Source organism: Sphaeramia orbicularis, chromosome 22 (genome assembly GCF_902148855.1).
Source record: "Sphaeramia orbicularis chromosome 22, fSphaOr1.1, whole genome shotgun sequence".
NCBI classification, from domain to species: Eukaryota; Metazoa; Chordata; class Actinopteri; order Kurtiformes; family Apogonidae; genus Sphaeramia; species Sphaeramia orbicularis.
The window spans coordinates 33,401,859-33,428,772 of record NC_043978.1 but is presented as its reverse complement, the minus strand read 5'-3'; the positions used below and the strand labels follow the sequence as shown (position 1 = coordinate 33,428,772).

At 38.2% G+C, this 26,914-nt stretch overlaps 3 protein-coding genes across 5 annotated transcripts in view; 1 reads left to right on the top strand and 2 right to left on the bottom strand.

Moving 5' to 3' along the window:
- Positions 1-15,193, bottom strand: part of tmem63c (transmembrane protein 63C) — a 29,849-nt gene extending 14,656 nt beyond the window's left edge. Inside the window, exons 1-4 of the mRNA XM_030127573.1 lie at positions 15,112-15,193; positions 5,204-5,429; positions 1,493-1,572; positions 431-518 (exon numbers count right to left, since the gene is read on the bottom strand). Coding sequence (XP_029983433.1) covers positions 431-518; positions 1,493-1,572; positions 5,204-5,413 — 378 coding nt within the window. The 5' untranslated portion in view covers positions 5,414-5,429; positions 15,112-15,193. The remainder of the gene's footprint in view (positions 1-430; positions 519-1,492; positions 1,573-5,203; positions 5,430-15,111) is intronic.
- Positions 15,194-17,414: 2,221 nt separating this feature from the next.
- On the top strand, positions 17,415-21,595 carry zdhhc22 (zDHHC palmitoyltransferase 22). 2 transcript variants are annotated; one of them, XM_030127046.1, is made up of 3 exons: positions 17,415-17,508; positions 20,260-20,817; positions 20,901-21,595. In XM_030127046.1, exons 2-3 carry the CDS (start codon positions 20,262-20,264, stop codon positions 21,176-21,178), a joined length of 834 nt encoding a protein of 277 aa, XP_029982906.1. In that variant the 5' UTR covers positions 17,415-17,508; positions 20,260-20,261; the 3' UTR covers positions 21,179-21,595. The 2 variants fall into 2 exon arrangements, with proteins under 2 accessions (XP_029982906.1, XP_029982907.1); XM_030127047.1 differs by having other exon boundaries at positions 17,420-17,508; positions 20,384-20,817.
- Positions 21,596-22,503: 908 nt separating this feature from the next.
- cipca (CLOCK-interacting pacemaker a) lies at positions 22,504-26,914 on the bottom strand. Of its 2 annotated transcripts, none has more exons than XM_030127269.1 (4): positions 26,808-26,914; positions 25,986-26,093; positions 25,334-25,503; positions 22,504-24,841 (listed from the first exon to the last, which is right to left on the bottom strand). In XM_030127269.1, exons 1-4 carry the CDS (start codon positions 26,851-26,853, stop codon positions 24,050-24,052), a joined length of 1,116 nt encoding a protein of 371 aa, XP_029983129.1. In that variant the 5' UTR covers positions 26,854-26,914; the 3' UTR covers positions 22,504-24,049. The 2 variants fall into 2 exon arrangements, with proteins under 2 accessions (XP_029983129.1, XP_029983130.1); XM_030127270.1 differs by lacking the exon at positions 26,808-26,914 and adding an exon at positions 26,541-26,725.

Here is a 26,914-nt window from a genome sequence, read left to right as displayed (position 1 = left end):
GACATCTTTGATAATTTTTCAGTAGTGTTTTTGCAATTTATTTGATGTTATAAAAGTACTGACATTTAAACAAAAATGAATGTCAGTTCTGTAAATTCAGTGAGAGTTTTCTTCTGAAATCAGGAAAGGACATCAACATTGCTGTACTTAATAAAAGGAACTAATGCCTGATTTATATTTGCTTTGAGAAATTTTCAGGACTTATTTATACGATTTTTTTGTAGCTCTTAATCTGCATTAAAATTTTCAGGTATAAATGAATAAGGTAAATACAAAATAGACATTGTGCAAAAATGTTTTAGATATGAAAAAACGGAGATTGTTTCTTATGGTGAGAACAAAGGGTACATTTAACTGATGTGAAATTTCTCTTCAGGTCTAAGGTTAAAAGCTGATGAAAATAGGTTCAGTTCAACTGAGTAAAACTCACCATGTCCTTGGTTTCAGAGTCAGAGGGGCTGGATTCTGATGGAGACTTTTCTTTTTCACTTGGCTCACCATAAAACAGGGACGTGAGACTGACGATGGAAGAAAATGTAAACAAAGCAGTTACTGAGTTTGATTGATTGAAATGATTGAGTCTGTGGATATTTCTCTGTAGCGAAGCTATGCTGTTGACAGTTAAAAGCATGTCAAATTAAGCAGAATAACTGAATTACTATGAGAGAGGGATGCTTGACCAAACACACAGATGTTGCCTGCCCTCGGGTGTTATGAAGCCACTGAACTAATCAAGCCCACACTGCTCTAGAGAGAGAATTCAGGTCGCACAGAAAAAAAAGGAAAAGAAAAAACACAGTAGAACCAAATGTAGGATTGGTCCTGACTCAGTTTTTCAACCCTATGGTATCAACATTGTGCTAAAATGGGCTTATTAATCAATAGAAAATTGATTTACAGTAAATTAAAAGGTTCTTTAAGACAGTCAGAGACTATTTTAAACCAGTTAGTTGAGAAAAAATGACATGATTTTGTTCTAATCCGACAAGATTTGCTGCTAGTTGTGGATTATTGCTCAGATAAAACAATTAATTTAAGTCTCATAAATGTTCTAAATATGAACCATGATTTTAAAAAATCCCTAACTGCAGCTTAATAAAAAAAAAATCTATCGATCGATCGACCACTGTTTTTGATGACTTTTGATGGGCTAATGATTTTTTCCGTAACTGTAGATAGATAGATAGATAGATAGATAGATAGATAGATAGATAGATAGATAGATAGATAGATAGATAGATAGATAGATAGATAGATATCACTCTGTTTGTGTGTGGATACAATGGATAAAACTTTGCAGTTATAACTCAGATATAATGAAGCAAAGTGACTTCCTTCCTCCGCAGTACCACTGATGCTCAGCAGAGGGAACTGAAGGCTGCAGCATCAGGCCTCTGAGGCGGTTCCAGTGAGGATTACATCTCCATTTTAAATGTTGACACGGCTTACAGACCAGCAGGTGTAACAGATCTTTTTGGTGTAAGGGATTTACCTGTCATTCTCCATCAGCAGAGCCAGGCGGCCATAGTCCCAGGCAGCCTTCCTTAAACAGGAGAAGATGAGCAACAGGAACTGTAACACAACACAAAAACATAAATGTATCCCCAATTGGAATCAAACCCTTACCATCTGCGTGATGAGAATGGGTTTAAATAAAGAGCTCACAAATAACAGACAGGTTAAGATGCGGCAGCAATAATGAGCAATAGTCCTTCTTTAGAGTAGTACGTGGTTGTCTTGGAAACTACCAGAGATAGGTCCATGCACACACTGAGCAGTAATGGCAAACGTGGTCAACAGCGAGAATAAATCTGAATTGCACCAAATTTAACACAAGCAGAGAGAGCAAAATACAAAACACAATGAACAAAACCACTTTTTAAAGCTGGTAATATCAGATTGAAGCTAAATAGCCATGGTTAAAAAACACACAACGAGCAAACATTTAAAAGCATAAAGACTGATGGGTGAATATTGACAAATGCAAATGGAGTAAAAGTGCTGATGAATGTTTGTTTTTAATTAGAGCATTTAATCACTAAGTCATTTGTCTTCTTAAAGACGTTTGGTTTGGTGGGTGGGGATGGCAGCTGTGTTAACAAGAGGAAAGCTAACTCTAATTTTCTGTGATTTATTCTTTACTGAATCATATGTAATCAACTGGGACAACCTTGACTAAGACTTGGAGATTAGTAATGAGCATGTTTACATGAAGCGGCACGGACCAAAAATCTTCAATACAGAAGTTTTTCATGATGGAGCTGTTTTCCTAGTGCCCGTTGCTTCTTTGTTTCGTCTTGATGCGTGGGCACACTCTCCTCAAGTCCCACAGATGATTTATTCTGTATGATGATGAAACTGATGCAGAGGCGTGCTCCCATCACCTAGGGGGGAGCATGCTTTGACTCATGCTTGTCATTAAGAGACAGTGTTCAACCTTCTGTGTTGTCTTGACAACCAGGCAGTGATGAAATGAGCCAATTAAAACATGAGGTGGAGGATTAAGAGTGAATCTCAGAGATCGAGATGACAAGGCCCGTCAGCGGAAATTAGTTAATCGACGCCGGAAAGTGGAGCCTGTTATTATCTGAGAAACATTGGGAAAAATATGCAAGCATGTTTGTAAACAGTGTAGATCAATGTGACATGTGGCTTTTACTCTTTCTATCTATTGGAAATATGTTACATGATCTGAATATTATGAGGTCTGTGAGTGACAAATAAAAAACTTCACAGTAACAGAGAAGGAAGCTTTGTCAGACTCCATTGTTTAAAGGGTAAGAGATATTTTTCATGTTTTTTTTTTTTTGAGTCATGGTTGGTGGATTTTCTCAAACTGCTTTTGACAGATGAAGTAGCAGTGAGACACAAATAAAGCATTTGTAACCACACATTCTAGGGTTTTAAGGAAATGAAGCTTCGGCTCAGGAAAACTGTGATTGAATCTATTTTTTTTAATGATTTGAGTCAATTAATCATTTCAGCTCTATCTGGAAGGTCCATCATATTAGTGGTTTTGTTCCTGTGTAAACATGTTTCTGTTAACTGACACATTACAGTGACAGCTGGGAGCTCTATCATGGGATAGCCCTCAAACAGAAGCTATTCAGTCAGAGGTTTTATCCCTCATCACCAAAATGTTTTCACTGTGAGGAAGATGAGACTCATCTGAATGCACTGATATATATTTTACATAGGTTTAGGGTAAACTGTGTGAAAACCATTGGTATAAAAAAGTGAGTTTTAGTGGATTTTAACAGAATGGTCTGCTCCGATTTATTCTTGGGGTTAATGGTCAGCTGGATGGAACTCCTGCCACTTTAAGACTCAGAGTTCACATTGTGTAAGTCCTTGGGCTTTGGTCATCACATTGTCTGAAAGAAGATGAATGTAGCTACATTAGCGGTAAACCTGAGCCACAACTGTCAGAAAACCAACAGAAGCTCACTGATGCACTTGAGAAGGTACGTGAGCAAATGCAGTGTGACCACAAGCAGAAGCTGGAGCAGCTGATGGAGGACCATGTGAGGGAGATGAACAGCATCCAGAAGAAACAGGATGGACAGAGGACAGAGAGCATCTCCAGGCTGAATATCTTGTCCTCCCAGAGAAACTCAGATCTTCATGAACAGGAGTAAGAGTTGGAGGACAAGGACGAACAGCTACAGCTCAGATCCAACAAGCTGAAAATCCAGGATAAGGCTGAAGAGCTCAACAGGAAGAGGAAGCAGCTTAACGATGAAGAACAAGAAGTGGATGGACAGTTAGAGGTCCTCCCTCAGCTGAGGGAGGAGAAAGATAATGCATTAGAATTGGTCCAGAGCCTGACAGAGGAGAAGGCTGAAAGTGGAGAAAGACAAAGCCCAAGAAGAAAACAGGAAGGTAAGATACTTCAAGAAGGAAGTGGAGGAGCTAAGGGAGGAGAAAGACCAGACCTTAGAACTGATCCAGAAAATGAAGGAGGAGAAGACTTTGGCCAAAAAAGAGGAAGAATCATTAAAGGCAGAGAGGGACAGACCCAGGGAAGACAGAAGGTGGAAAAAAGACTTGATGGAAGAAGTGGAGAAGGAGGTGAAGGAGCAGGAGCAGGACCTCCCAGGACTCAGGTCAAGGATGGATGAATGACAGGAGGAGGAGTCTCCACCAGGAGGTCCAAGGTGGGACTGAGTCCAGGAGGGTCCAGGGGTTGAACACCACACCTCTGCCTCCATCCTGGGCTCATTCAACTGCTCCTCCCACCTCCTCCACCTTTACTTCTGCTGCCACCCATCCACAGACCTATAACCTCCTTGAGAAATGCATTGAGACCAGCATGCCTCCTGGTCCCAAGAAAGGCCTGGTTCAGCTGGGCCTGGTTCAGCATAACAACATCATTATGTATGAATGTTGAAGAGTCCACAGGTCCTCCAACCTCAGCCTTAAACCACCTGGAACACTGGACAATATGACTGGCCTCTGGATATCAGCTCATATATGGAGCTGCAAAAACCCCGATCTGATGGAAGTTTTCACCTACAGGGAGTTTTTCTAGGAAAAATACATTGAGAGAAATAAATATGAATAAACTTGATGAACAGTTTAAAATGGTCATGTTCTGCTCTGTACTTGACTTTATGAAAAACAACTACATACAGTATGTTGATTAAATGTATGTGCTGTACATCACTTTCATTCTCTGTACTTACATCAGCCGCATTGTTAAATAAAAGCTAAATGTAAAAATGAAAGACATGTATGTGTATGTATTAACATGTTACTATTACATGGTACGTTTGCTTTCTTTTCACACCTGTGATGCTAACACACACAACAGACCTGATGCTGTTGTTCCTGATTAAACTGAAGATCCTGTCCATTAGACACTGTGTTCATACAAAAGCAGACCTCTGACTGTGTATCACTCCTTAGCTGTTTGGTTCAGAGCTCCTCAAATTTTCTCAGTAGGGTGCTGGCAGCTTTGGATATATTCAGAAACCTTGTTGTCTAGGCTCTGTAAGCTGCAGCAGTATACAAAGGAGAGATGAGTCCAAATATAAATAATGGCTAACAAGCTTCATGTTGAAGACGATGAATGTGTTTCATCTCTTGGCATAATTTAGAATACTCCCCCACACTGGTGATTATACATTTAGCTTTTTTAGTTAATTGTGTAAACTGTGTTAATCGCAGTGTGATTGCGTATGGAAGTGTGTGGAGTCTGTACCATCCAGAGCACCACGTTGATGGCCAGCACTGTGGGCACTCCTCCAAACGGCAAACCCTGGAGGACGCTGCTGCGGGAATGTGCACGGTAACATCTCTCTGCCGTGCTGTTCTCCTCCCCAAAGGAGTTTAGGAAGTTCAGGACATCCAGCTCCACATCCCTCCCCTCCACAGGGGGCGCTCTCGTCACAAAAAGCACAGAGTGTGCCATTAGCACAGGACCATACCTGAAGCAGAAGAGAAAGAGACGCTTACATTAGAAACAACTAACTGATTTCTCGGTAGTTTTAACTCTTAAAGACCATTAAAGACTATGTTTATGGCAACTTCCAAAAGTATATTTCTTGACACTTAACCTTTGCTACTTGATTTGTTGCCATTTATTATAATTACCATCCTCTACATTTTGTATTTTTCATTGAAAATCAAGTGTTTTCCTATATTTACCTCCGCCAAGGAGGTTATGTTTTCGTCAGCGTTGGTTTGTCTGTCTGTCTGTTTATGTGCAAGATAACTCAAAAAGTTATGGACGGATTTGGATGAAAATTTCAGGAAATGTTGATACTGGCACAAGGAACAAATGACTACATTTTGGTGGTGATCGGGGGTGGGGGATGGGGGGGCACTGATCTGCCTTGGCGGATGTTTGCGCTCTCTGAGTGCTTTTCTTGTTGATGAATGCTGAAGTAGATGACAGTGTTTCCACTACAGACTCCTCTGAATGCCCAAATAAAATACCACTGAAAAGCTAAGAAACTGCATTTCACTTGAATTATTCAGTGTATTGATAGAATTAGTGGTTCCAAAATTATTAAACACTTTGGATCAGTAGATGCCCCTGGTTGCCATTGGCTGTTTAGGTCTTTCAGGGTTAAGGCATCCATCTGACTTTTTTTCCCTTTGTTTTCATTTGGATCACCTGCAATTCAAGCATTTCAAGGCTTTCAACATGGAGCAAGTTGCTGAACGCTTCTATTGTTGTAATAATTAATTTGCAGTGTGGAAGTAGGCCTATATTCTGTTAAATGGAGGAACATCAGTCTGTTAACTCTGCCATAATGTACTTGTTTTGGAAGTTTTGAATATGAAAATGTTTAAGATAAGATAAGATAAGATAAGATAAGATGTGCCTTTATTAGTCCCACAAGGGGAAGTTCCAGAAATTCCATTAATCCCCTCAAAATGGCTAGTTTAATCACTCATTCATTATGAAATGGCAGTAAACGTGATCAGGAATGTTCATTTATGCAGAAATTTGCTCTGAGTACATATTCAGTTTTGTGAATTGGATCATGATGGTTTATCATTTACAAAAAATACAACCCCAGAATAAAAGTTTAGGAAACACTACTTTAAGGTTTACCTGTTGAGTCAGTGATGTCTGTGTTCAGACAAACTGAGTAACACTGGGTTTAATGATCAACAGAAGCTACATAAAAATCCTCTGACTGTAATAATATGGAATAGCATTCATGTTTTTACTCCACCACCACTCTGTGCAAGGTTCTGTACACAAAGACTGAGCGCTACGGTGAGTCAGGGTGTGGGGTTGGTAGCAGGCAAGAAAAAACTGAACATGGTTGTGTTTGTTTTACAGAAATGTTGTGACTCATTTTGATCAGACAAGTGTCTCCCTCTCACTTTAAGTGCTGTTATGGTAGCACTAGCAGGGATCATTGTAATGACTATTCTGGTCCATTAGTAGTCATTGATCTGCACCTGTTTCTGATAAAAGGGAGAGTCAAAAGATGTCACATAAAATGACCGGCTAATTCACTACATTTGCTGTAAAAAGCCATAATCTGTGATGAGAAGATGCTAAAAGGACAATTTAACCACAGATTTGTGTTTGTATTTGTGTAGTAGAGACATGAAGCTTTAACTGAGTACTAAAGTGCAAGTTCAAACAGCTTGTTGTGAATTGGCTTTTATTGCCACATTCTGTGAATTTCCCTTCTGACTAGAGGAGCATGGACAGGATATGATCATTCACACTGACACGGCCACAGAATGAAGGCCTGTACCATCTGTCCTCCAGCACCACACACTCTCAACCGCTTTCGATCAATACACTCCCAACTCCCAGCTGCTAAGCTTGTGTACACTCCTTACTGAATAAACAGAGGAAATGCATCATAACCAGAGTGCTGACAGAGCTTTGTATCTATCCTGCAAGCCCATGTGCAAAATACATTCATCATTACATATCATGGGAAAAATGAGATTCATGAATATATTAAGAAAGGTGTGACTGGATGTAGGAACAGTGTGTTGTAGTAAACGTGGTGTGTGCTCTGCTGCAGTAAATGGCAGCCAAGAACAGTATCCCCACACTGAATGATGATTTCACTCTTACAGTAAAACACAAAAACTGTGAGGTAAAAGGAGAAAAAGCTAAATAACTCCAAACTGCACTGAAGTGAAACCCGGTGTGATTTATCACTGCACCAATGAGGTCACTTCCTGCACAGTGTTTTGAAGCTTTACCAAATGCTACTTGTTGTGCAACTGATCTTGCAGCGGGATGTCTAGTGTTGTAGGCGAGTGGATCAATGGAATTGCTGCTGAGCTGATGTACATTACACTGCCGAAGAACACTGGAGAAGAAGAGAAGTATAAAAATACTACTAAGATGCACTTTGGCGGCTTTCTTCACTCCTGTTGTGAAACCATGTATGTTGCAGTCAATATTCAGATACTGTCAGATATACTGCATCTGAGCTTCCCTGTGGAGACCACTGAGGAGGAGATTCCCTAAGGAAGAGCAAATCCATAACATACACACCCACAACCTGCAGGGCAAGGTTTCCACACTAGCTGACCCACTGAATGTCACTCTTTCCTATTTAGCAATTTAACTCTACCTATCATTACAAAATCTCATAGAAATTTCAAGAGATCGCTCTTCTCAAAAATGTCTTATCGTCTAAATGAAATATATTTAACTGGAGTCATTTACAAACAGCAGATTTGTGTTTTTTTTTACCACTACAAAACATATTTAGATAAATTCACTACCATAAGTTATGTGGGTGATACAGCAAACCACTCCAGCATGCAGACTGTTGTCATTAGCGTCTTTGAGGTGCTTTCCATAAAAGCATCAACAATCAGAATACTTCACTGCATGAGAAAGCTTTATACAGCAGAAAAGCACTGTAACCTTTTCAGTAATGATTTTTCTATTTTTGGAACATGAACCGATCCTTACAACAGCTGTGAGTAAATTACCCACAGGTTCAGTTACTAATAGCATCAAGCAACAAGAGCTAAATCTAATGTAAACAATATAACAATAATATGTTACAAAATGCTTAACTAGCTGCAAATTGGAAACATGCTGAGATTGAACAAACTTTGACAGGCAGAGGCTTTAACAGACCTTCACTGCACATTGAGCTGTTCCTCTTCCTCATACATTCGGAACACTGCCGGCTCTTACTTCCACCTCAGACCAGAGCAGGATGCTAAAGGATACAGGCTGACTATGGTGTAGTTTCACACAACATTTGGGCAAACGTCACAGCATGACTCAGCAGTTTAAGCACCAGACTCTGTGGATATTTTCTTTCTGTCTCAGCCCTCGTATATAAACACTCCACCATCCTTGCACAAACCCTGTGGTACCCACATCTTCCTCATTTTATTCAACTCTGCAAATCTGACGTCTTCCTAATCCCTTCCCTCTGTCTTCTTCTACCCCCCTCATCCCTGAATCAGCTTCCCAAGCCAACGCAGCAGATAACAAACTGATGTTTGGCTTGGGAATCAGTGCGATGCCTCCCGCTGGCGGCATGACTGAAATCTCTCCTCTGCGCTCTGTTATGCTATTATCACCACAGATGCTGAAGTAAGTAGACGAGCTGCGAGCTGGTGATTAGATATACCTGGATTTGAGTCAGAGAAGCAGAAAAGAGACAAGCTCTAAAGAAGAATGCTAGCTCAGGTCAGCTAATCAGCTCATTGCACCAGAAAGAAAACAGCTAAGGCATCTGTGTGAGTTATAACCCCCGAGGTGATACAGACTAAACAATTAAACTGTAACTCAGAAGATCGATAACTTGCAATAACCTCTGATCCAATCCAGCAATCTATCACCACTCCTCTATAATATTTTGATTAAATCATCTTCTGCTGCTTTATCATGGTTTGTTTCAATGCATCATTACTCAAGAGTCAACAACTACTCCTTCTGTGAACACTATAACGCTGGAAGCGATGGCATGTCAGGCAACAAAGTGCAGCCTTATCAACAACATAAAACATTTTTGGACAGCCCTGGAACAGCTTTCCCTTCCTGTCATCAAACATCCACTTGCAGGTCCAGCCTGAGACAATGAGAGCGATAGCCGCTGTTTGCCTGAGAAATTAACCATAAATAAAATGTGGGTTTACACTGACTTCCAAACCTCTGAACCTCATCAACTGCCAGTGACTGTGAGATAAAAGACTACCCCTAAGGACAACTCGCAATCACCATAAATACAAAAAAGGTTTTCACCTGAGTGACTGTACTGACTACAGCCTTGTTAAACATGCAGTTTTCCCCTGCCATTGCTCTATCTGCACTGGAAAAGGCTGTTCTCTCTGCTTGAGACTGCGATACCTGTGTGGAAACGAAAGGTTGGGTATTTCCCCCATCATCAGCTTCATCTCAAAGGCTCAGAAGAGGTAGAATATGTATAAGTGCTTCTCAGCTGTGCTTTGCATGTTGATCTGAAACAGTGAGTCTGGTAATCAAAATACTGTGGTTTAAGAAGCAATCTGTGGAAGCAGTCCCTATCCATTAAAAAAAATAAAATAAAATAAATACAATCAAATTTAAAACAAAAAAAAAAGGACACGTGTAACACAAGAGGGCCTCTATGTTGAAGCACTGAAGTGTTTAGCATATGCTGTCACACAGTTCCAGACCACACACCTTGATAACATAAATAACTATGACAGGCCAACCTGCAAATTTGATACGGATGACTTGGCTTTTACAAAGCACACATCAAACCACTGAGTGACAGATGTGTTTTTATGGCTGTCTGCTAAAAGCTGCACAGCTTCTAATTATGAATACATTCAGAGTGCAGGTCATTTTTCTTAAGACATTTATATTATTATGTGAAATTCCTTTTATGCTTCATTAATGCACCTGCACATTGGTTTGGATTTTGTTCCATTTTCTGCAGTTTGCAAGGAGGTTACGGAATACTAGTAGTCTAACTACAATTTATTTCATCAAAGTAATTTAACATGTTACACAAGATTACTTTCTGATTACTATTCCAATAAATATTTTAATCTGGAAAGTGATTGGATTGGAAAATGAGACGCAATGGACATTCAAAGACAAGAACATTTAAAGTTATGCTGTATTTTATTGTGACATAAGTGCTCATATAGGATTCCACAGTGAATGTGTCCTGTAATCAAACCTAAAGGCAGTGCAGCAGTATACTGCATGTAGGAAGATTTATTTTTGGTCGGGTAGTATATTTTGTGATTTTTTTAATAATGTAATGCTGATAAATGTAACTGCCCAGACACTGCTCACAGGCAAATATCTGCAATAACCAGAGGCTGAATATTCACCTACTAAGATTAAGCAAAGCAGAGCTGGAGATGACACTGCATCTACAAACAAAATTTAGTGAAATACTCACTCTTCCCAAGCTTTTCAGCACTTTCATGCAGTTACAGATACTACACAGAAATAATGCAGGACACACATGTTCATAAACACTAGTGTTAACAGGCTGCTTTAACACGTAGAAACCTGGACACAGGATTTACATTGATGATGTGAAAGCTGAAGCTGGATTATTAAGAGCTGGGTCCAATTAATCTTAATAGTGGAACGTCAGGGTGATCCCCACACTGACTAAATCAGCATTTTTTTTTGTCATTTAGTGCATCTGCTCTTTAGTATATCTGGGTAATGTGAGGGAGTTGCCATGTGTTTGCAGGAGCGATAGGCCTCTGCTGTGATGGTTTCTTGTTTGACATTGTTGTGGAGCAGCAGACCTTTTCAGACCCTAACCTGAGGGGGAGGAAAGGGGCGGAGGTTAAGGCCCAATCTGCTCACCACCTGCTCCATGCATACCTCCCTCTCTCTTTCTATCACATATCACACAAACACAGATCACTGAGGTGTGTCTGCACAGAGCCCACCGTTAATACAGCTCTTTCTGAAGCCTGAACAAGCCATGACTGGAGCCACGACTTCACACGGAGGCTGTGCTCAACAAACCAAACACCTGCTTCCTCTCTGACTGCACATGCTCAGTAGGGCCCCGGGGGAAGGGCTGTGTGTCTGGCCTGCTGCTGTGTAGACCGGGCCATTCCTCATTAGGACCCATCTGGCATAAATGAAGGCTAGGAGTCTAATGTATGTACGCGTAATTGATTTGCTTTTAAACCTGGACACTGACCCTGAATCAGAACCATCTGACCTGTATGATCGGTGTTTTCTCTGCATGCCTCCAAGCTTTTCGAAGATCCATCCACAGCTTCTTCCACTGCAAAACAGGCTACAACTGATAGGCCTGTGAGAAAACCTGAATTGGTCTAAATTGCCATCACACCCACCCCTAGAAAAAGGTAACAAACACTGGCTATAGTAACAGAGGGTGTTTGTAAATTATCAATTGAAATAAATCATATAACCAGTAAAAACAAGCATGTCTCATACTGATAACTCTTCTGATACTGAAGAGGTCCTACAGGAACATCAGATTCAACTACTAAATGGCAGTCTGTATGAAGGTAGTCTGATATTGGACTGTAAACGTTAACGACTCCTCTCTGGTCGTATATTGAGTTTGTGACACTGTGGTCTTTGTGGGTGAATCTCTGTACATCACTGACAATGCAGCATGGACCCCTGTGGAATAGCAGAAAACTTCACAGCAGGAATCTCAAATAGCAGGGAGCTTAATCGCAACTGCACACAAAAAGAACAAAGCAGGGCCTATGGTACATAACTGTGATGGTTAGACAGAATACAAATGGAGGTTTCACAGTTATCCACAGCCAACGATAAGCAGCTGGTGGTGTCTTTATTGTGATATTCTGTTTGTGCTAAATTTATCTGTCAAAAGATGTTTCTGGCATTCGTATATGCATATAGCAGCATGTGACATACATCTAGAAATATGAGTCACAGAAACACAGCTCACACATGGTGCAATCTTAAATGTATTGCAAACACGTCTTCACATCACACCGGAATTACTACAACGGGGCACGAGAAAATGTAGACAGGAAGATGCCTGTTTGGTGCTACGCAGTATGTGTGCAATCTGTTAAAAGCGTGGGTTGATCTTCAGTCTGAACTCCAGCATAGTTAACACTCATTCATGATCATCAAAAGGTGAGGAGCAAAGTGGGCAACTACCCCCACCTCTGGTATATGCAAGTTTGTTCAGATTACATACATGCACAATAATATTTAAAGAAAGACAAGATACATAAAAGTACAACCATAATTCTCTGTATATGATTAAGCAGACCTGATTTTATAGAAATATGTAGATAGACTGAAAGTTGATAAATTTGTTCAGTTTAGTTTATTGTTTATTTGTCAGGGACAATGTACAAATACATTAATCTCAAAGAGAAGAAATGCTTTGCACCAGAGTTAGCTACTTTCTATCTGCTGTCCCCAGGCAGATACACACACAATATAGAACATTTACATTACATGCAATACATAACTAACTTTATCTCATAATTACAAAAGTTAAAAACTTATGTATTTATTTCAATTTCATGTTTCCTTAAAATGCAATTTCATAATGCTTCATTCCTAAAACACAGGTTTTAAAGTGCTTAAAATCATGCTTAAAAAGTCAATATGTCCTAAATCATCAACCAATAAACATATATTAAAAATATTTACCACTGAATATATATGACTGAATAACTGCTTTTATGCTAATATTAGGCGGCTAAACAGGAAATAACTGATTCTGAGTGGAACAAATAGCTTAACAGATAGTTAATTTGATCCTCAGCTCTATATTTATCTATGAAATACTTTGAGTTTGCTGTTCAGTGATTCATATTTCTTGGGGTTTTTCCACTTTGACTTAGATTTTTAGTTCTACACTTATGCATTTTCTAGTCAAGACAAAGATTTTAGATGTAATAAAATGTTCTCAGTATCAGTATTTAAAGGGGTGGGGTTGTTATTTTCCAATCAATCAACTGCCTGTTCCACCATCGGTTGACCTCTAGTACAGATTCTACTGCTTTTGATTTCCTGGGTCCAGTAACACAGAGCAAATGACTCTATGTTCCCATACATTTGATCTGACTCGTCCACTCCTCCCTACTCTGGCAAAAAAAAAGGTCAAATCCAAACAACAAAGCATCTGTGTGCTTGGCTGCTTTTCCTGTTTGATCACTGGGTGCAGCTGGAGCTGTCCACCTGCTCAAGGTGCTGAAATCAAACAGATTCTAATGAACTAAAACATGGCATTTCACAGTTAGATGCTATCAGATGCAGTTCATGCACTGCACGTCCATCTTACCTCTGCAAGCTCTGTCTTCAATCTCAGCTTAGAATCTCCTGAAATATTAATGCCTGTGTGATACATGAAGATGACCAGCTTTCATTTGCTGCTTTTTCTTTGGTGACTTTACTTGTGCAATCTCAAATAAAATTTCTTACATAATATCTCACCTGAAAACTGTTCAAAAATTTAATTATTCATATCATATATTATTAAAACACCTGCACACCATCAGTTTGGCTTTAAAGCTTTTTTTTTTTTTTTTTTTTTTTTGGGTTTTTGTTATTTTTAATTCATGAAACCACTGCCATTTATCCTCAGAAACAGTAAGAGGTGTGTGGACCTCCATATTGTAGAATCATATAAAAAATATACCATGAATCTGTTAAAATACCTTTACAACCCTCAGTATCATTTTATAACAAGACCTTTTCCCACATTCATAATTTTCACACTGGCATATACTGCATTGCAAATGTGATACACAAATGACCCACTAAAATGTCAAAAACTCATTATAAGTCTGGCATTTGAAAGGCCATGTCCCTTCATCATAGTCAGATACAAATGGCAAATGGGTTGGGTTAACATATAACAGTTTTGCTTGACTTTCACACAATAAGACAGAAAATATGAGGATGGAACTGAAATATATTTGTGTATTTTTAACATATTAAATGACTATTGACATTTATACAGCTATGAGCTCAGTTTACCTCAGGAATATTTTCTAAACACTGTTTTCAGTCACCAGGACATGCTTTGTATCAGTCAGTTTTAGTTAAAGAATTCAGTTTAGATTCAACAGGTCAAAGCTCCATGCCCAACAGAGCCTTATGTCTGTGTGGATTCAGACTGAAGATGTAATGACCACAACTATAAATCCACAATGATGCTGAAGCAGACCACAAATCTCCAAAATACATTGATAAATTTGAATCCCTACGTAAAGTTATACATCTAGAAAGAAAATACTGAAGAGCTGGCAAACACCCAAGGGACTATATGAGGAACAATAGGTGTAGACCGAAGAAAGCATCTGATTTAGGTGTTAAGGTCTCACACGTTGAGCATCCTCATCCTCACCAGCCAGTAGCAACGCTGAAACATCGCAGGAAGGGGATATTTATACATTATGTTAAATCTTAAAAAAAAAAAAAAGAAAAAAAAAGTGTTGTTATTAAAAAAATAAATGTTTGTCTCCTTTATCAGAGATTTTTTTTGGCCACTCTGTACCATCGCTTGCTGCAGCACTCACAACAGTCTGCGTACCCACCTTCCTCCTGCTCTGCAACTTGATGGAAACGAAAGCGCCATAAATAGCACCAAAAAACACACCTCTCATCCAAACAACATTCATATCATCAAGCGGTTACACGAGTTTAACAGCCACACCGCTCACCTTATAAAGCTTCCTGGTCGCAGGCGTCTGGTGATGGGGATGCTGCTGTGTTTTTTCTCCAACACCAAGAAACAAGAGAAACTCCCACCTTCTCAGGGACCGTCTGACAATAAAACGCCTGGCGTGAAGAACGACCAAGGGAGCGTCAAGAAATGCTCTAACTCTGACTGTTTGGAGAACATATGCGTGCAAAAATACTATATCGTCAATACACTTAAACTCCGATGGGTTCATTTTTATTTCTTAAAATGACAAAGGATTTTCATTTTTTTTTTTTTTTTAAAGCACAGATTTCCCGTCTCTGACAGATCATAACATAAGTGAAATGTCACCTGTATTTGATCCATCTCCAGAAAACAAGGAAAATCTAAAACAGTGAAGGAGCAATGAGAAGCAAAATGACTGAGGATGCATTGCCACCTACTGGAATTTAGACTTTTATGCATTCATTGTCAGAGAAAGCTATAAATAGTGTTGTTTTTTCCACAAATACACCTCTGGAAAACGCGTTATTATTATTAAGCTTTATTTAACCAGGAAAAAATGATACATTGAGATTAAAAATCTCTTTTGGAAGAGTGTCCTGGTCAAGACAGAAACAGTAAAAGTTACAGAAAATAGAAATTCCAGCCACACATCCGCACTAAAAACATACATAAAACATAATAGTAAAAGCATATTAATAGAATACTACCAGTTATTTAAAAGGTAGCCTACTTAAGCTATACAACAATGTCGCTTTAATAGACCAGATCTCTACACACATCTACTCACTGTACAAAACTCTAATTTGCACTCTGTACATATTACAATATAAATCCACTGTAAATGAAATATACATAAACATACTATACATTTTAATAGACCAGTTCTCGGTACACATCTACCCAGTCATTCATATTTATCTCTATCTATATCAATTCTCAACTCATTGTTGTCCTTGTCTCTAGTCAAATGTTTGTTTATATTAGGTCTATGTTTAAGTGTGTTTGGATTTATGTTGAAATTGTACATCGTGAGCTAAGAACAACTGAAGCCAAATTCCTTGTATGTGTTCACATACTTGGCCAATAAAACGGATTCTGATTCTTAAAAGCATCTTAAAGCAGAACCCAATTCAGTCAATTATAAAGACATCTAGATCCAGATGTTTCCTTCCCTCATTCATTTAAAATGACTTTGAATGTATTCAAATAGACCAGCTCCTTCATTTTACCTCCTTCTGCAGGGTGTTCCAGGCAGTGGAAGAAGAAAAAATAAATAAATTTTAAAAAATTTAAAAAATAAACACTTTTATTATGTTTGAGTAAAATTAATATTTTTGTATAGAAATCAGAGGTGAAAACACATTGAACTGAAGCAAAATTACAAATTGTCAGAAATGTGATGTTTTTGTAGTTGGGTGGATACAAAAAAACAACACTGTTAATTTTTCAGCCTAAAACAGTTCAGAAAATTAACCTTTAGAGGAAAACGTGTGATTCTCAGTCACAGCTTTCATGTATTTTCAGACTTTCACATTGCTGTTTTAACCTGTAAAGACCCAGTGCTACATCTGTGGTAGTTCCCAAATTAATTTTTCTCTTAATTTAACCTTCCTTAAGTGTTTTTTCACCATTTGCTATAATATTATTCACCGTGTTTTGCATCTTTTCAGTAAAAATCATGTATTTTACCATATTTAATTTACTGATCATGTATGTTTATAAAAGCTCAGATTAAAGTTGAGGGTTATTATATCAGAAACAGAGAGAACTGGGGAAAAAGTGACTTATTCAGTAAAATCTATCATTAACTGAACATAAACCAAGTATCTCCGTCCACTGTCATTGATCCAACTCCAGGGGTTTTATTGGTGAATTAATGTTGTAGAAGATGACGGTGTTTCCACGTTCACTACGGAGCCTCTGAACGTCCAAATGGGTCATATCTGATGACCATGAAAAGATGAATAACTGCATTTTACACCCGTTATTTACATACATTGGTAGGATTAGTGGATCAGAAGGTATTAAATATTTTAGATCAGTAGACGATTTAGTTCATTGGTGGTCGTTTGAGTCTTTATGGGTTAAAAACGCAAGCAGATCTTTGGATTTGTTTGATGAATCGTGATAATTCACCTTCCTCTTGTGCTCATGTCTGAAAATTTGGAGTGGCGGCTTTATGTTGCATGGTTTTCTGCGTCTGTCATAGAAATAAGAAAAATAGCCCTAAAACGCATCCCCAGACCAATAGGCGGCGGTAGAAACGGGAGCAAGCCGCCTAATAATATGAGACAAAAAAAAAAAAAAAAAAGCCGTCGATGGCTCAACATCACCTTCGGTCGTTGTGAATGAAGCAGCTGAGGTCTGTGGTGCTGAAAGGACAGCTCCTGCGCTCTCCAAACACCTGCAGGTAGGCATCTCACACAAACACCATCACCTGAAACTATAACTGTTATATCTGCATCGACATGGAAATCAAATCATTGACGCCATCACCAATTTACCTCATCCCTTTATAACATAGAAACACGGAGGAGAGGAAACCGCGCCAATCACTCATCATTCTGTGTGTTCTTTCCAAACGCGACATTAAGGACCCACATTTAGACCAAAGGGATCTCAGCATCATTCATTTATGTATCCTGACACCCTGTGATTCTTCTGTCTGTCAGTGCAGTAGGATATGAGATTGAGTGAAAAGGATGAGGTATTCTTGGTATTCTCAACGGCCCCTGAGAGTCCCCAGACCCCATTTTGCAAAGCAATTAGTTCTCTGAGCAGCAGACTTACATTCACTGGACGAAAAGAGCAGCTATATCACACTGTGTTAAATGGAAGTGTATTACTTTCCATTTATCTCTATTCATTTTCTTTTCTTTTTTTTTTTTTTTTTTTTGCTGTTCTGTCAATAAGTTGTTTTTCTCTTACAAAACACCTACTGGGTGAAGTCAAGGGAAGGTTAACATCTGGTCAAAAAAAGGAAAGTACAATAATCTACACCAAACTGATATTTTTGGGTAGGTAATTACTTATATTTTCAGGAAAATGTATTTTGAAATGAGGAAAAAATTTGTGAAACAAACATTTGAGGAGTTTTATGAGTGTGAATGTTTGGAAAGTGACAAAGTTTTCTGCCATCATTCTGGGTTAATTTTATAAACTCTCATAAATAAACTAAATTTATTCCAAATACATTGATATTTGATTATTATATTATTTATGTCATATTCTAAGCACGGTTTTTAAAATTAATAAATGTATGTATTGATGCAAAACACATTTGAATATAATGTTAATATCACTTGTATGTTGTAAATGTTGTAAAACAAATGTATATGATATTGATAATTGAAATAAAAAATGTTCAATTTGATATTTACTTTTATTGTCCATCCGTGACGCTGCCATTTGTCAAAACTCTTGCTATTTAGGTATGAAAATTTTTTTTTTTCCTCTAACCAATTATTAGGTTGTAAAATAGAGGGTATAAGGTATACACTGAATAAATTTTAGGATGAAAATGTCATTGGAACTTCACTTTTGAGAACTTCGTAATTTTTGCAAAATATAGACGTTAATTTTTTGTCCATCCGTGATGCAGTAGTTTTTGATATTTTTCATTTAAAAAATATTTGAAACTAAATTTTGCCCTTTGAGTATGTTTAAGATGGCATTTAGACCTCTCCAATTATGTATAATATTTGTCTTAAACTTGTCTGGTTCAAAAGTTATGAATCAAAAAGTAGTGGACTGTCCATCTGTGATGCCCTTGACCTCTCCCTATTGCTGTTAGTCTAAGCCATTTAGTTGCAACTGAATCATGTGTCTATTGTTCATTCACTTATGACCATTGTTGCTCTTTTATTCTTGATTGTTTAGAATACAGTGTAATACAGTTTCCATTGCCCTCCCCTTTGATCAACTTTTGTATAAATTGTTCACTGCTGAGTTAAACAGGCAGACAAATTACTTTTTTGGATCAATGTAGTTTTTTTTATTAAGTCTTTCAAACATACAGAAAAAGTAAGACAAACAATGAGACACACAGCAAAGGTATAAGACACCACAAAATAAAAAAAATAAAACAAACAAACAAACAAACAAATTAAAGGGTTCCACAATGTAGTTACCCAATCACTTTGTAGACAGCACACATTATCCAGAGTCATGATGCATTGTCAGCTGTTCTACATAAGAAATAAAAGGATGCCATACCACATTAAACTTCCCCATTGATCCATTTAATGTGTATCTAATCTTTTCAATCTTAAGGAAAAATATGACATCACATATTCATCTGCCAAAGGAGGGGGGTTTGTCATCCTTCCAATTTAAAACAATGAGTCGCCGAGCTAAAAGGGAGGAGAAGGCTATACTATCTAACTCTGTAAAGCCTGAACTATTAAATCATTGATGGAAAATTCCAGTTCTTTGAAACTGGAGCCTTTATTGGTCCATCTGAAAAACCAAAAAAAAATTTTTTTTTTTTTTTCAAATATCAATTTCAATGTATGATTTTCAATTTTGTATCATATTTGATACATCAGGTCTCAATGCTCAAACATTATTATTTTTGAACAAACAAAAGCATAATATAACACAAATATGTCAAACAAATTGGTAATTCCTTTTCAAAACTGGCAAAGTTCTGCCTCCTGACAATCTTGTAGTGTCACTGGAAAGGCCTCTGGTGAACGAATCCCTCCCCCCTGGTGGATTATCCGTCTGTTGCATGTATCTAATTGTATACATCAGGTTTTTCAAGAAAAAAAGACAAAGATAAAAACATATCACACTGATCATGTAGAGGGCTTCAAAACTCATGTGTCAAATATGATACATTCAGCATTATAGGGTTAATTGTGGCCTTTGTAGAGGGAGATCTTCTAATGGTGTGCCAAAAAGTCTGATAAAAGGGCAGGAGTTAATGGTTAGACTTGAAATTGCTGAATACATTTCAAATATTGAAGACCAGAATACAGTTAGACTTGAAGGCAGACAGATTATTGCTGCTTTGTTGGTGTTACACTCTGTCTCCACTGTGTAATAAATAAAGCTCACCTGAACCAACTATAATCTGGAAAATGTCTTTAACACAAGCCTCTATCTAAGCTGCCAAATACTGTAGCATATGATAAACGCTGTGTTCACTCCCACACAGGTATGTTTACCCGGATGTTAAAACTGAGACTTCTCAATGCTGTGGCACCTGCATACTTCTTCATGGCTACAGCTGCCACCTTCGTTTTGCACTTCTGCTATTTCATTCCAACTATCTTCCCCAGCCCGGACACATCACTGAGAGGCTCTACAGCTCTGCACACAGTTGTTTTCCTTTTCTTGATGTTCAACGCCCTGGGAAATTATATAATGACTATTAAATATCCTGCTGAAAGTGCCAATGAGACTGTGATTCCTGTGTGTTCCCCGCACTGCTCCGACAAAGTGGACGCACACTACCTCCTGAATGGCCGCCACTTTTGCAAACTGTGTAAGAAAGTTATTCTCAAGAGGGATCACCACTGCTTCTTCACTGGAAACTGCATCGGCAACAAAAACATGCGCTACTTCATCATGTTTTGCATTTACACCTCATGCACCTGTTTGTACTCCTTGGTTCTTGGTGTGGCCTTTCTAACAGTGGAGTACTCCATCTCCTTTGAAAACCCACTCACCTTCCTGACTCTTCTTCCTCTCTCCACTGGTTACTTCTTCATGGGTGGGTAGTTTAACAATTCTTATTAACATAACAGGATAAATGTTGACTTCCCTGTGTATTCATTCATCCTTTTTCCCCCACAGGAACCGTCTCAGGTCTGCAGCTGTTCCTGGTGCTGATGCTCTATGTGTGGCTGGGTATCGGTCTGGTCTGTGCAGGTTTCTGTTGCCAGCAGGTGTTGCTGGTGGCCCGAGGACAGACCTGGTGTCAGATGCAGCGGGGTGAGCTCGTGGAGAATCACAACCCGTGGAGAAACAACCTAAAGGATGTGTTTGGTACCCGCTGGATCTTAGGCATTATTCTGCCTGTGCAGACAGTGGAGATGTGCTCTGAGGACACGGATCCACAGAAACAAGACTGACAACTGTGCGTCTTGCCCATATAGCTCCAAATAGATCACACAAGCAGCTCAAGTTGTAGGAAGTGCTTATTTTGGGTGATTTTAAATACTAAATGGATGCTTTACTTTTAAATTAGTTCTTAAGATAGTTTGCTTTTAGCACACATTCCTTTAAGGACAGGAGCCATATAAGCAATGTGAAACTTTTGTATAGTGCATAGTGTAATTTCACATAGCAATATTAAGACTTATAAGTTGGTTATTTCGGACAGTTGCTACAGTACATGCTCGCATCAAAATATTAGGACTGAAATGCATATTCTTTTGCAGCTTTGCGTTTTTGTACTCTGCTCTTACAGTTGCGGAAAAAAATATTAGACCACCCCTTGTTTTCTTCAATTTCTTGCACATTTTAATGCCTGGTACAACTATAGGTACATTTGTTTGGACAAATATAATGATAACAACAAAAATTGCTCATAAAAGTTTAACTTAAGAGCTGATATCTACCTATTGTCCATGTTTTCTTGATAACAACCAAAATCACTTAAGTTCTTACATTAATAACTATGGCATTGTACTGTCAAAAACAGTGCTTTTAGATATTCCATTTTTCCTTTTCTGTCTGTTTTAGTCACATGATACACACAGGAGATATACTTGATTGCATAACCATTGTTTTTGATGACTTTTGATGGTCTAATATTTTTTCCCACAACTCGAATTTCACTGCCTGTGCCATGCGGTGCTCTGAGATTACAGTTTGTGTGTTGTTTTTCCACACCTCCTTATAGGATGCTACAGTGTGACATTCAGGAAATTTATGGTAGTTTTTATAATGACTCATTATGACATCAAGGGCTAGCAGAAAGTGGAGATAAGGTTTGTACTGACCCACAGCATCGAACTGCCAAATTTGACAAACTGTCACATGTGGAGACTGACTTTTTTTTTTTACTGAATGTGACTTAGTTTGATGAAAGTAACATGGTAAATTATAAGACAGGGTGGGGAAAGTATGATGTACCACATTATTATCCAGGGTATTAATCACAATGTGCCATAAACTCACATCTCATGTGTACAGATCACCCCAAAGATGAGATATTCACTTCACTGCTAAAGATAGGGCCCTTTGGTAACAGTACATTTTTCACTGTTCACAGACATAATCTATGACATAACGTCAAAGATGTTTGGGATTTCAATAAGTATAACTTTACTTTTTAGAGATATTTTGTCTATTCCTGTTGAACCAATAAAAGTATTTAAACCACACCAAAGTCAATTTATTTTGTCCATAAATACTTCAAATTCTAAGTGAAATAAAAGATTGAGAGGAAATAGTCTTCAAGCAAAGTTTTATACCAAGCAATTATATGATAAGCTGACTTATGTTAAGAAAACAGAGAACATACTACACAATTACAGAAAAAAGGCAAACATTTAATGCAATCATTTAAATATTTTTATTAATGTATTCTCTGATCTATTAAAACCAAGCATAATGTCATTATTCCTTAGTTTTACAACTATTCTTGAGTGTAAGCTCATGTAACAGTAGTACATTGTAGCTAAAATAAATAATACAATGGTACCATAGACTTTATATATAAAACTGAACCTTTTATGTGATTAATTGTTGCCTTGCCATTCTACAACCACTCCGCATATTATTTAGTCAAGGCTATGGATTGTTTGATAATTTTACATGGGAACTAATTCTTTGGAGACCTTTACATACATTCAGCTTTCTTCTACATGAAGCAAAAAAAAAGAAATGTATGAATTTAAACAAGCACTGATATGAAGTATATGAACACTTCAGAAAGGCACAAACAACTGGATAAACACTTGTATTAACATTGTGTTTTAACAACACAGAGGAGCAACGACTATTTAAAGATGGACGTTTTTCTTATCAGTCATCTTGTACTAAAGTGCAAGTGTTCATATGGTGAAAGCTACGTATTTAGCTGTGATTTCTCTGCCTGGTGAATTTCACCACTACATCACATTAAGCTTTAGCCTGCAGCAAGAATGAACAGTCAGCAACATTTTCAAAGTCAAGACCAGTACATGATATGGCTACAGCAACCCCACACCTTGCTACAATTTAAGATTTCACAACTTAAAATTTTCTGTTGAATAAGGACATTTACTTTAACAATTAACAGGCAAACCCTGCTGTTATTCACACAGCTTTAGTCTTGGTCAGAAACATTATTAAACATAAATAAGTACAAAAGTGTCAAAAAAAACAGCAACAAAAAAACACAACAGTTAAGGCTCAGCCTGCCCTCTGAACTCTTCACATCAGTAAAGGTGAAAATTAAACAAAGGGCACATATTGCCACATGAAGTTTCTACTTGATGAAAAAATACTTATGCTTTAACTTATTTAATAGCAATCACATTCAAGACCTTTACAAAGTAAGTCATAAACTCCAAGTGTCCGCTGTTGTGCTGTAAGGCATGCGTTTATGCAGTTCAGCATAGAAGGACCCATAGCCCTATTGCAAGTGATACTTGCCATTCTGAAAAGGCAGAGGCAGGAAAATTCATTAAAGGCAAAGGTCTGAAATACAAGCATGCTTCTTAACTTCCACTTGATAATAATAGGTGTGCTTCAGCTGTGATATCGGAGCTCACACCAGCAGTTCTTCACATTTTTGACTTGGCAAACTTTAATAATATTAACAATAATAACCTGTATATTGCCATCACAGCCCAGATAATAATGCATAATTTACTGCATTTTTAGTTTGAGTAGTTTTAGACTAATCCTTGAAGCAGTTGTGTTGATTATATTGTTAAAAACAATTGACCCTCAGAGGGCTTCTTTGACCTTACCCCTCAGGCTAAGAACTGCTGGTGATGTCCACCGATATATTACACCAGGACTGTCTGTGGTTTAACATTACACTGCTCCTTGTCTGTGTCTTGCATTGAGAGCTGGAGTTTAGTCCACAGCTGTGAGTCTCCGCTGCTCAGCGCCTTTAGCAGCATTGCCGTTTGCTCCTGGAGCTGCTGCAGCTGGCTTTGGGTACGTTTGTTCTCCTTGATCAGCTGCTTTGTGCGCATCGTTATTCCCAGTAAGCCAGACTTGTTGAGAATGTTGTAGGTGTTGCTGAAACGCTTAAGTTTATTGTCCATTGAAGGGGTATCCTGGTATTTCTCAGCACTGACTGTGTTGTTTGTCGATGTCCAAAATTCATGTGTGTAGGGGGGCAGAGAGGTGATCCCAGTCAGCGGAGAAAGAGAGTCACCACAGAGCTGCCCTTGAATATCAGCGCCCTGTGTCTGGCTGTTTACTGCTTCAAAGCTGTTGTTTTGTTTGATTGGGGTCTGCAGTGCTGGCTGTGGACTGGGGGAGCTGTACGGCCTTTGGCCATGATGGTGCTTACGCTGACGCTGCTCATATCCTGCTGTTGATGTCCCCCTCATTCTGGACGATCCCACTTTTTTAGTCAGAACCTCCCCAGGATGTGGTGCAATTCTAGGATATGACTTGAGGACAGGCATGTAGCTTCTTGATTGTCTAGTATTTTCACCGCCAGATTTTGGGGAGCTGCTGCTGCCATTTGATACCATTGGTTGGAGAAGAACAACCTGTGACTGAGGCATCACTTCCATGGGTGAAGAAAAACCCCACTGGTTTTCTGCTGGACTCATGGCAGATGGCTAAAGGAAAAGAGCTTTTAGTATTGTGCTATAGTATGATTTTTCCTTTTTTTAATTCTCAAAGAACATATATATTTTAAAAAAAAACAACAACAAATAAATATTCAAACAAAAAACAGTACTTTTAGCTAGCATTTCCATATTACCTGTTAGCTATCTCTTAATAGAATCATATAGGAAACCAGGGGTGTAAGCTAATGCCTCAGTTACATCTAGTCACCTGTTTATTATAAATTCATTAGACAAACACAGATGTAAGTATGTCCATGAACTACTAGTAAGAGAGTAGAGAAGTGTAATTAAGTTATAAAAGCTTAACTAGGTTTAAATAGAATTTCAGAGAAAGGCCACAATTATTTTACTAGCACTTATTTAGAAATGAAGTTAAAAACATGACGAAGGTGACAAGATAGTGGAGGAAAAAAATGCAGGAAGGAATAAGATAAACAGATCAATGTCAGGCAGAAAGAGATATACGATGCTGTAATTTACCTGGTTTAAAACAAAGTTATTCATGATTATCATTGGAGAAAGTCCAGTGTATGAGCCGCCCATCACCGCCACCTGCTGAGCTGTGGGATCCTGGCTGACTTTGGAGCCATTCCTTCCTGACTCCTCTGAGTCAGTCAGCTCCACTGTACTGAGGTACTCGGAGCTGGCATCTGAGGAGAAGAACTCAAGTATATGGATCTCTTCATGTTTAAAAGCAAAAGATTCAACTTCCTATTGTGTGCAGTACCTGAAGCAGAACATTAGTACTATAAAAACACTGACAGATGTAGATAACCATCTCTAGGTCGACTGAAAAAGGACACCATCAACCCAGGGAGAAGAACTACACCAAATCCAGGTCAAGCCTTCACAGTGTAATGAAGGTTTTTATTAAAAAAAGACCCATTAGAAGATACCCTACATAAAATTGTGACCTAGATCTCTAGTTTTGATTAGTACTGATGTTTATGACTTTTTTTTTTTTTTTTTTTTTGCTCTTTTTGCACAAATCGTAAATATGCTGTATATTTACATGTAGGTGTAGTTCACAGCACAACTCCCATGTGAAAAATGATCTTCTTTGGGGCAAACACAAGAACAAATACACACAAAAGTAGCTATTTGAAGAGAAAAAGAAAAAATCAAGTCAAACCTGAAAAGCCAGAATCTCGCTCCAAGTCTGTCTTAGCTGTTCCACGGTGCGTGAACTGCTGTGTCCTGTGTTTGTCGGGTCTACTGAAACTGCTCATTGTTGTTTCCTCTGAAATAAAAAAAAAAATAAAAATTGAGTTAAGGACTTAAATTATTCAGAATCAAAATGGCTAAACCTAGATTTAAAGTGGACCTGTCAAATCCACCCAGTTTGTTTGACGTCCATGCAAAACTCTAACACTGCTACACAATAGTAGCTAGTTGAAGTGAGCTACTGATGATAGCATTGTTTGTTTTGTTTACAGTTACACTCAACTTTAGCAATACTGTCAATATACAAGAAACACGAAGGTATTACCCAAATGGTTATGCTTACTAAACGCTAATTTATTCAACCAGCAACAACGTCTAGTGTTAAATCTGTCAAATGCAACCTGTTTACTGCCCTGCCCTGCTAGCTTACATTACGTTTAGCTAGCTAGCTAACTAGAGTTATAGCTAATGAAGAGACGAGCGATACGTTATTTGGCTAATGATGTTTTTGTCTCAAACTTACCAGTATGATGTTGTTTTTAAACAAGTACCAGCTTATACAAGCATCAATTTTCCTACTTTAGTTGTAACGTTATGCACTACGACTCTCGGCTACTTAGCGTTAGCTCATAGCTACATACGCCTTGTTACTGGGCAAACGCTGGTGCATTAAACCCTGTATTATGCCATGTAGGCTGGATGATGACGTTTCTCTTTCATGAAATGTTGTGTCTCATGAAATGCCATCTGATCCTTTTAGTTAATCATGTGTGCCTTCATACAGCCCTACCTGATGAGCTGCAAGGTATTTTTCCAAGGTTTAGGTATTGAGCCATCCTGTTAGACAAAACAGAGGGCCGTAATTCTGCCCACTATGACTGGACATCGCGCATGATG